This window comes from Pteropus medius, unplaced genomic scaffold (assembly GCF_902729225.1).
Source record: "Pteropus medius unplaced genomic scaffold, Ma_sr-lr_union100, whole genome shotgun sequence".
Lineage (NCBI taxonomy): Eukaryota > Metazoa > Chordata > Mammalia > Chiroptera > Pteropodidae > Pteropus > Pteropus medius.
The window spans coordinates 1,418,385-1,429,643 of NW_024345602.1; the positions used below are offsets into that span (position 1 = coordinate 1,418,385).

Sequence of the window (11,259 nt, forward strand, 5' to 3'; positions counted from 1 at the left end):
TATTGAGCCCTCCCCTGACAGGCTTGCAGATGCAGGCTTGTGGACCCCTGATTGGAAGGCCTGAGGATGTAAACTTTTAAAAGAAGCTGGTTCCTTTTATCCTGTCCCTTTTGGAAATGCCATAAAACAAAGATGACTTTAGCGCCAAGGGAAGTTTGAAAGTCAAGGGTGAAGGTCCTAAATTCGGGAGGCCTAGGCCTAAGGGCATAGACTTTACTTCTGTGGCAGCAGCCCCAAAAAGGGGATAATGAACCTGAGAGAAAGCTGAATAAATGGGGTACAATTTTATAAGGTGAACTTCTGTGTGTAATCTTAAGGCCAATGTCCCCAGTGATCGGCAAAAACAAGTTTACATAACAGGCCTTTGTGTTGTCCCAGATAAGAGTGAGTAGAGGAACAGTCAGAATATTTTAAGGATTTAGAACCTGCTGAGATTTCCTGGCAGACAGGGAGGTCGGGGAGGAGTGGGAGAGGGCAGGTTAAGAAATAATCTGTTTAATTTAGGAAGGAAAATGGTAACAACAGCAATAATAAAACAATTCCTTATAGTTATGACTCCTTGGTTTTATTTACAACAGCACTTTCAGGGCAGATAAGAAATGAGTTAACACGGCCTCTTCTTAGAGGGCACTGGGTGGCTTGGGGGACAAACACAGAAAGGAGATTTGTTTACTGAATGCCCTTTCATGTCTTTGAAATTTTGAAGTTCTAAACCATGTGGATGAATTATGTATTTAAAAATATATAAAGGGAATTTAATCTATTTTAAGCACGTCCATAGTTTTCCAACAACCTAAGAAGCAGGGAGAATAAAGATCATTAGACCCATTCCACAAATGAGAAAGCCAGGGGCTCCAAGAAGGGAAAAGGAGTTGGCTACAGTTGTGGTGGGGTTGAACATAAGATCCAGACCTTTAGACTTCTAATCCAGTATTCCTGCTCAGAGACTCTATAATTTGAAAGATTAGCAGCACTCTTGAAGTTCAGTGTGCATAGTTAGAGAAGAAGAAATCCACATGGGATAGGGCACAGGAACTCATCACTACATACAAAGGCCTACTAACCAGTAGAACAGGCTACATGAGCTGTTTGGGACTGGCTAGATGTTCTGTTAGCTGACAAACACTCTGAAATTCACTGAGTTTTCAATCCTTACTGTTGAACATCTATAAAATGCCAAGTCCACATTCTTCTCTCAAAGAGCAGTGGCTACAACTGCACTTTTACTAGATTAATTAACTTGCAGAATCTCAGGGTCATCATTAGAACTCAGAGGAACTCAGAATGGTGGTCAAGTGTAAAACTGGGTACCGGGCTTAGAAGCCAAGCTGACCCTGGGTTTAAGTTCTAGTTTGGCCTTGGGCAGGTTGGTCACTTCACTTATTTTGGCCTCGGCTTCCCCTCTATAAATAAAAATCAATTAACAGACATGTACTTAACACCATTTGTCTGACACCGATATAGGTGCGGAAATTCACTGATATGCAAGATAGACTGGATCCCTGAGCTTTCAAGGAACTGACACTGTACAAGAGGAAACCAAATAAACAAAATAATTTCAAGTTCTAGTAAGTGCTATAAACTTACACTTGAATTATCCTGTAATGGGAAGGAGGGTCTGAGAGGCCATGGAAGGCCTCTCTTAAGAGGTGAGATTCTCATTGGAAGCCAAATGATGAAGCAGTAGTTACATGGGGCTCTAGGGACAGATCCCTTTGGGACAGAATATGACAGACAGGGGCAAAAATACAAAAGGGCTGAGGCAAGTGTGTTTGAAGGACAGAAAGGGCTGAAGAGTAGTGAGTGAGGGACAAAGGGAGAGAAAGTCAGCAAGACAGGCAAGGGTTTGCTAAGGAGTTTGGATATTATTCTGCTTGTAATGGGAAGTGACTATAGAAATAAAGGAATTTAATTAGATCTGTGATGTTTCACACTTTATTTTTTAGCAGCCGAACTCCCTGGTCAAATAAAAACAAGTGGAACTTCAATATAAAACTAGATAAAAGTAGTATTGTTCTGGGTGCATGAGAAGCTAATTAAGGCTCTTCTGAACCTGTGGCCTTTTGGCCTTCCCCTTTCATCCTACCATACTCCCAAGCACTGGAGCTCAGAGGAGCTGGAAAACTACGAAGTAATCTACATCTAAGGATCCTCAAGCTTTAACAAATGCCAGCATTACAGGGAAAGTAAGTTTAGGAGATCACACTGGATGCTTGTTGGATCTTGGACAGATCCTGGAAAGGTTCTAAACTAAATCCCTGATGTGGAATTTTATTGTTGCAGAAACAACAAAAAAGTCTGGTTCATCAAAGGTTCCAGTTAAAATCACATTGTTGAAACTATAGGGACAGAAAATAGATCAGTGGTTGCCAGGAGCTGGGGTGAAGGTAGGGCAATGACACGAAGGGATACAAGGGAACTTTTTGGGTTAACGGACATATTCTATACCTAATGGTGATGGTGGTTATAGGACTGTATAAATTTGTCCAAGTTCACAGACCTCTTTATCTAAAAATGGGTGAAGTTTACTGTGTGTAAATTAAACCTCAATAACCTTATTTAAAAAAAATTACACTGCTGGAAGATATAGCAGAGGAATTTTACACATGAGAAAACAGACTCGGAGAGAGGAAAAATGATTTGCTCCTGATGAGTCAGTAGAGCCCCCAAATCCTGACTTGAGAGACTGTCTGTCCCCTATCAACTGTTGCTCAGTTTTAATTCAGAGCACTGGGCTACAGATTTCTCTAACTGCAAAGTGAGGAGGTAAATAATTGCCAAGAGCTTTGCTACTCCAAACAATCAGATTCTAAGAAATGGTCTGGTTTAGGAAGAAAAACCTCAATGCTTTAGAGTCAGAAAAACTGGAAGAAAAATTCCCACTTCTGTCACTTACTAGATGTGTGTTCTGGGGCAAGTCCATCCTATATAAGAAGGGGTTAATAATAAGAACACAATAAAACAGCTGGCACACAACAGACTCTCAAGAAGGGCAATGATTGTAACTATTAAAAGCTTTACCATACCCACTCTTCTCCCTTTCCTAGTCCCACCTGCTTGTCTCCTAAGAACAATCTGGAGGTGACAGTAAGGAAAAGAAATAATGAACTGCCTGTTTTACATTGCATAACCTGTGCTTGGGTACACAGTACACCCTGGGCTCCAAAGGGGCACAGGTTGTTATCTTGCCAGGTAAACAAGAACACCCTTCCCCCTCCTTGACCACCGTTAGCATGGGTCACCACAAACACTGGAGTGAGAGCAGGCTGACAGCTTGCAAGAACACACTGCTGTTTATGCCCATATTTTAATACTCCACTTTCTCTGTGGCTGCCGGCATCATCAAAGGGTACAAACTCACCCATGGATACATCCCACCCATTACATTGCTCTTCCCTCACCACCTACTCTGAAGGGGTGGTCCCAAATAATGATTCAAAGCTGCCCGCTACATCTTGCTCTTTTTTTTGTATCCCAAGGAGACCAGAAAATAAAATAAAATAACCCTTCAGGCAGGTAGTTGCTGCTTCCACAGTCACATCTACTCTAGGTGCACTGTGGTCATGTAAAGACTGCTGGCTTACTTTTTCTCCATGATGGGGCAGGAGAAAGGCAACACTGAGAAATCACCCAAATTTTGCTGAAACAAAGAGCTAATTAATTATTCAGGCCAAAGGCAACCATGAGCAGACTTACAGCAGACCAAGGAGGCAGAGATCTGCGGCATCAGGGATCAACTAATTGAAAACACAGAGATAACATTTACCCTGTACTGCCCCTGCCCAGTGCTCTTGAATTGTCCTGGAGATCATGTGAACTCAAACCCATGAAAGAATGGAAAAGGATTTCTGTACAATGCAGTTAAGTTACTGAGCAAGAACAATGCTCAGTCCTGGCTTCCGTCTCCTCTGTTTGAGAGGGCTGACACCCAGGTTAAGAAATTCTGATTCATCAATTACAAATATTTATCAAACCATTGCCAGAAGACTGTGGCAACTACATCCTGCTGTTTCTATTCCGAGCCACTGTCAAAGAGTGGTCCTCTTCCCTACCTTCCGGTATCTGTGAAGTTTTCAGTTTCTATTAAACTCCAGCTGGGGGAGGGGACCCAATGCTGGCCCTAGTCGAGTAAAGTTCCACCACCAGGTTCACAAAGAGACTGCAGGGAGGCGTGGCCAGGCCGGAAATTCTGACAAAAAGTTTTGGCCTTCTGGTCCTAGACGCAACTACTTCCTGATCGCTCTAGTCGTGGGGGCGGGTGTAGTTTTCTGGCTGGGTTCCCCACCGAGGGCAAAGCTGGGGTCTTCGACCGCGGTGGGGAAGGGTCGGCACAGCCAGGCGCTCTACTGCCTTACATTGGCGAAGTTATTTTGGAGCAAAGTCCCCCAGGGTGTGAGCTCACGAGGGCAGGGCCTCCCCCTCACACTAGCCCCCAACACACATACACATACACATACACATACACACACACACACACACACGCACGCACGCACTCCCTAAGGCCGGCGCTTTGCGGACCGAACTTGGCCCAGACCCCAAAGGCCAGGTCTGTTCCGACAGGAAGAAGGAAAGGAGAAGCGAAAGGGGTTTGCCAGACACCTCAGGACAATCGTGGACGCCAGCTGTGGCCCTCACCCCCGCTAAGGGAGAACCTTCTAGGGGACCCGGCCGCCCCTGGTGCCCCCGCTGCGCAGCGGCGGGGAGAGTCAGGCCACGCCTCCCACCTTGACCCGCTTGCCCTGGATCTCCAGCGTCTTCATGGTGAAGTCGACGCCGATGGTGCTGCTTTGGCGCTCAGAGAAGGCGCCGGTCTTGAAGCGCTGCACCACGCACGTCTTGCCCACGCTCGCGTCGCCCACCAGCACCAGCTTGAACAGAAAATCATACTGCTCGTCTGGGTCCCCGGGGCCCGGGCCCGGCCCAGCCATGGCCGCGCGGCAGCCACGGGCCGCCGCACGGGACGTTGAGGGCGGCCTGGGCTCACGGAAGCCGCAGACGCCTGACGACGTGGAGCCGCTGCAACACCTGAAGCGGGGTCGCTGCGGACCGCAGGCTCGGGCCCGCCCCCGCCGACCCTCTGCCGCGGCCTGGGCTCCGCCCCGGACTCCCTTAGCCCGGCCCTCCGCGAAGCTCGCGACCGGCCCTCAGTTCTCAGCCAGGCCAGTCCCGCCCTCAGGTCCGCCTTAAGCACTGCCCACAGCACCTCCCCAGCCTGACTCCGCCCTCAGAACCGCTCTCAGCACCGCCCCCAGCACGCCTCACACCCCCCTCGCCTATTTATTCCACCCTCTGCACAGCCCCCAAACCATTGCCCACCTCAGACCTTTCCTCACCTAGGCTACTCTCCAGCCAGGACTCCAGCCAGGTCCTTGTCTCGGCGCCGCCGCCCCACCTCCCCCTTCCCCAGGCCTGGTCAGCCTTCCTGGGCTCGCCTACCTGCTGCTCTTCCAGACCCACAGTCAGGAGCAGGCTTGAGGGAATGGTGGGGTCTCCGTGGGCCTGTTAACCCAGCACTTGGACCCAGAATGGGTTCCTCTAGAGTCGATCACTGGGGAAGGGAACAACCACAGTAGTGTCACCTTAGTGCCCACACTAACGGCCAACAATGCAGAATTTCTCTAACGAAGAGTGGGAGAGGTGGTAGCATGTTGCCGCACTGAAGAAGGGAGAAGCCTGGTGGCACACTACAAGTAGGAAAGAAGTCTTCGGTGAGGCCAGAAATTAAGCTGGCTACAAAACTGGGAAGGAGGCCAGAATCCTTGTGGAGAGGACCTGAAACTCTGACTCAAGATGACCTCCCAGGACTCCAGGGAGAGGAGAATTGGGGAGCCCTGTTCGGTGGAAGGCTAGGCCAGAAAGAGGAGTTGGGAGATACTAACTCTAAAAGGCAGCCTAGCTGTTGAAGCAGCTGCTTGAATGTCTCAGGATGGGCTGGCTCAGTTGGGGTTATGGGTCCAGCTGGGGGAACTGACCCAGCTGTAAAACATCAAAGATTAACCTGAGCAGAGGAACAGGGGAGGTTTGTAGGGAGTTCTCTGGCAGGGCAGACCAGCTCCCAAGATGGCCCAGTGAGCTAGGGATCCTCAGAAAAATGAGATCCAAATATCTGTAAGAAGCTTAAAATAGATAAAATAGAACCTATTTCCCAAAGGGCTTTCTAGCTACCTAGATGGAAGAGAATTAAGAACATTCCTACCCTCTTCAGACAGCACCCTTATAAGGAGACTATAGCTCTCCAATTCTATTTAACTCAATAAGTTAAATGCCTGCTATAGATTTGGTATCATTCTAGGATCTTGGAATAATATATCAGTGAACAGAGCAGACAAAAATCCATACCCTGCTCATTAGAAAAAGGAAGGGGGCCTCGTAGCTTAAGGAGACCACAGAGAGGAAGTCCACCAGGACCAGTACCCTTGAGGACCCCTCACCAGCTTTACTGGCCAAGTAGGGAAGAGACTGAATGAGGAGGCAAAGATAGACCCATGATAAAAGTGGAAGAGTAATTTGTTCTGGAAGAGTTTGAACTCCACTGCCATGGGAAATATCCAACAGTACCAGACAGGAAACTCCAAAATGCTATGCACAAGCAATTCTGGGAGCACAGCTTTGATATGTCAGACATGAGCAGACAGCTGGAGCGGCAGGAAATAGCCTTCATTCCAAGATAGAAGCAGATGGGATGGGATGGGGTTGGCTCTGGGAAAGTGGGCCATGTCATAGCCCAGAACCCCAGAAAACAACGTCTGCTTCCAGCTCAGAGTGGCTACCTACAGCACAAGGTGGAGAAGGGGGAAGGAAAGGTGAGTCCAGGAGCCAGGATGAGTCAAGGCTGTCACCAACTGGAGGCATGAGAGGAAGGAGGAATGTTGAGAGTTGAGGGGTGAGGTAGACAAGTGGCTGGTCTTGACTGGAATTAGTTTGGGGTGGGGTGGGCATGTTGGTCTAGACGTGGATTTTGCCAGAAAGCCCAGCTTGCATTCGTGAGGTGATGGAAACATTCTAAAATCGGACTGTCATGGAGGTCGTATGACTCAGGAAATTTATCAACACCTTTAATAATAGGTGAATTTTATGGTATGCAAATTATACCTCAATAAAGCTGTAAAAAAAAAAAAAACAACCCTGCATTTCTTCTCTTTTGGTGGTAAATTCCTGAATAGCACAGTGGCATTTTACCTGAAATTGAATTATGCTTGTTTAAAATGGAGCAATTCGAAAATACTTGTAATGTCTCAATGCCCAAAATTTGAAGTAATACACATCCCATTAAAAAAAAAATGTATCAAGAATTTAACATTTTTAAAACTAATGGCAGCAGAAAGGCTGAGTGAATTTTATTTGTGTTTGTGCTATTGCCACATGGTGGCATCATCTTAGCTGTAACATCTGTAGCATGTGCTGTAACCCCAATGATCAATGGATCAGAACTTCTCCAAGTGGTTAGAGAGAGTACCATCTTTCTCCTTCCTCCTCCCTTGCTCTCTGTCTCTCTCCTTTCCTTCCCACTATTTCTTTCTTTTTTTTTCATCTTTCTCTTTCTTTCTACAGTCAACGTTAAAATGTAAAGACTCTAACAATATCATCCACTTTTTTTTTTAATTTGGTAGTGCCCAGACTAGTAATGAAAATGTGACCCCAATTCTAATTTATTATTTAAAAAATTTTTTAAACTTTTTAAAAATTAAGTTTATTGGGATAACTTTGGTTAATACAATTATATAATTTTCAAGTGTACAATATAATTTGATATCTGTATATTCTATTGTGTGTTTACCACCTAAAGTCCAGTTTCCTTTAGCTACCATGTATTTAATCCCCTTTACCCACCTTCACCCTCCCCCAAACCCCTACATTTGACCCCCTTTACCTGTCTACCTACCCCCTCCTCCCCTACCACCTATCCTCTGGTAACCACAAGTCTATAGTCCATGTCCATAAGTCTCTGTTTGTCCAGTTCATTTGTTGCTTTTAGGTTTATATCTCACTTATAAGTGATATCATGTGATTTTCAACTTTTTCTGGCTGGCTTATTTTGCTTAGCATGATTATCTTGAGGTCTGTCCATGTTGTCACAAATAGCACTATTTCATCTCTTTTTATGGGAGTAACATTCCATTGTATATATATACCACAGCTTCTTTATCTAATCCTCTATCATAGGACACTTCGGTTGCTTCCCTGTCCTGGCCACCATGAATAATGCTGCTATGAACATCGGTGTGCAAATATCTTTTTGGATATGGGTTTTCAAGTCTTTGGGGTAAATACAGTAGAGGGATTGCTGGATCATATGGTAGATCAATTCTTAGTTTTTTGAGAAAACTCCATACTGTTTTCCATAGTGGCTGTACCAGTTTGTGGACCCGCCGGCAGTGTATGAAGGTTCCTATTTCTCCACATCCTCTCCAACATTTGTTATATCTTGTCCTGTTGATTATAGCCATTCTAACAGGTGTGAGATGGTATCTCATTGTGGTTTTGATTTGCATTTTTCTAATAGCTAGTGATGTTGAGTATCTTTTCATACATTTGTTGGCCATTTGAATGTCCTCTGGGAAGAAGTGTCTGTTCAGGTCCTCTGCCCATTTTTTTATTGGATCCTTTGTTTTTTTCTTGTTATTGATTTGTGTGAGTTCCTTGTATATTTGGATATTAGGCCCTTATCAGAGGTGTTGCTTGCAAATATATTTTCCCATTTGGATGGTTGTTTCTTTATCTTGTTGGTGGTTTCTTTTGCTGAGCAGAAGCTTTTCAGTTTGATGTAGTCCCATTCATTTATTTTTGCTTTTACTTCCCTTGCCTTTGAGGTCAAATCCATAAAATCTTCTTTAAGTCCAAGGTCCTTGAGTTTTGTTCCTATGTTTTCTTCTATGCATTTTATTGTCTCAGGCCTTATATTCAGATCCTTAATCCATTTTGAGTTAATGTTGGTGTGTGGTGATAGAGAACAGTCTAGTTTCATTCTTTTGCAGGTGGCTTTCCAGTTTTCCCAGCACCATGTATTGAAGAGGCTTTCCTTTCTCCATTGTATGTTTTTGGTTTTTTTTTTTTGTCAAAAATTATTTGCCCATATAAATATGGGTTTAATTCTGGACTCTCGATTCTGTTCCACTGGTCTATGTGTCTGATTTTCTGCCAATACCATGTGTTTTGAATTACTGTTGCTTTGCAGTATCATTTGAAGTTGGGCAGAATGATGCCTCCAGCCTCGTTCTTTTTTTTCTCGGGATGGCTTTGGCAATTTGGGAGTCTTTTGTGTTTCCATACAAATCTGATGATTTTTTGTTCTATTTCTTTAAAAATAAAGCCAATGGGATTTTGATGGGGATTGCATTAAATCAGTATAATGCTTTAGGTAATATGGTCATTTTAACTATGTTGATTCTTCCAGTACAAGAACATGGCATATCTTTCCATTTCTTTGTATCTTCTTCGATTTCTTTTAATAGGGTCTTATAGTTTTCATTATACAGGTTCTTCACATGTTTCATTAAATTTATTCCTAGGTATTTAATTCTTTTTGTTGCAATTGCAAAAGGAATTATTTTTCTACTTCTTTTTCTGACACTTCGTTATTAGAGTATAGGAATGCTATGTATTTTTGAATGTTGATTTTGTATCCAGAAACTTTACTATATTTGCTTATTGTTTCTAGTAGTGTTCTTGTGAAGTCTTTAGGGTTCTCTATATAGAGAATCATGTCATCTGCAAATAGAGATAGTGTGACTTCTTTGTTTCCGGTGGGATGCCTTTTATAACTTTCTCTTGCCTGATTGTACTCGCTAGGACCTCCATTGAATAGCAGTGGCGATAGTGGACAGCCCTGCCTTGTTCCTGATTAGAGGGAACGTTTTTAGTTTTTCACCATTAAGTATAATGTTGGCTAAGGGTTTGTCATACATGGCCTTTATTATGTTAAGGTGCTTTCCTTCTATACCGATTTTGTGAAGTGTTTTGATCATAAATGAGTGCTGTATCTTGTCGAAGACTTTTTCTGCATCTATTGATATGATTATATGCTTCTTATTTTTTAATTTGTTAATGTGGTGTATCACATTAATCGATTTGCATATGTTGAACTATCCCTGTGCCTCTGAGATGAAGCCCTCTTGACCGTAGTACTTGTATAATCTTTTTAATATGTTGTTGTATTCGGTTTGCGAGTGCCTTATTTAGGATTTTTGCATCTGTGTTCATGAGAGATCTTGGTCTGTAGTTTTCTTCTTTTGTGTTATCTTTACCAGGTTGTGGTGTCAGAGTAATATTGGCCACATAAAATGAATTGGGAAGCATTGCCTCCTCTTCAGTTTTTTGGAAGAGTTTGAGGAGAAGAGTTATTAAATCTTTGAATGTTTGGTAGAATTCACTGGTGAAGCCATATAGTCCTGGACTTTTTGGTAGGTTTTTGATGATTGTTTCAATTTCCATATTGCTGATTGGTCCATTTAGATTTTCCAATTCTTCTTGACTTAGTCCAAGAAGGTTGTATCTTTCTAAGTACTGGTCTATTTCTTCTAGGTTATTAAATTTGGTGTTGAAAAAATTTTCATAGTATTCTTGTATGCGACTTTGTATTTCTGCTGTGTCTGATGTAATTTCCCCTATTTCATCCCAGATTTTGTTTATTTGTGTCCTTTCTCTTTTTTCTTTAGTGAGTTTAGCCAGGGGTTTGTCAATTTTATTAACCTTCTCAAAGAACCAGCTCTTTGTTGCATTTCTTTTTTCTTTTTTGTTTTTCAGTTTTATTTATCTGCTGTAATTTTAATTATTTCTTTCCTTCTGCTGACTTTAGGCTTCATTTGTTCTCCCTTTTCTAGTTTTTAAGGTGAAGCATTAGGTTGTTGATTGTGCTATTTTTGCTTTTGGAGATAGACCTGCAATGATATGAACCTTTCTCTTAGTACTACTTTTACTATGTCCCAAAAGTTTTGATATGTTGTACTACATTATCATTCGTTTCTATGTATCTCTTGATCTCTCTTTTTATTTATTCTCTCACTCAGTTTATCTTCAGTAGCATGTTGTTTATTCTTCATGTATTTGTGGTCCTTCTTGTTTTGTTTTGTTTTGTTTTTTACAGTTGACCTCTAGTTTTAAAGCATTATGATCAGAGAATATGGTTAGTATGATTCCAACCCTCTTATATTTGTTGAGGCTATCTCTGTGTCCCAGTATGTTTCATGTGCACTTGAGAAGAATGTATAAGCAGCTGTTTTGGAATGGAAGGCTCCGTAAATGTCAATTATGTCCAGTTGT

General features: G+C 43.1%; 1 protein-coding gene across 3 annotated transcripts in view; it reads right to left on the reverse strand.

The window, feature by feature from the left end:
* Positions 1-5,150, reverse strand: part of RAB43 (RAB43, member RAS oncogene family) — a 42,842-nt gene extending 37,692 nt beyond the window's left edge. Inside the window, exon 1 of one of the 3 annotated variants that reach the window (XM_039874625.1) lies at positions 4,725-5,150. In XM_039874625.1, coding sequence (XP_039730559.1) covers positions 4,725-4,928 — 204 coding nt within the window. In that variant the 5' untranslated portion in view covers positions 4,929-5,150. The remainder of the gene's footprint in view (positions 1-4,724) is intronic. The other 2 variants (XM_039874624.1, XM_039874623.1) reach the window with 2 other exon arrangements.
* Between the last annotated feature and the right edge of the window lie 6,109 nt (positions 5,151-11,259).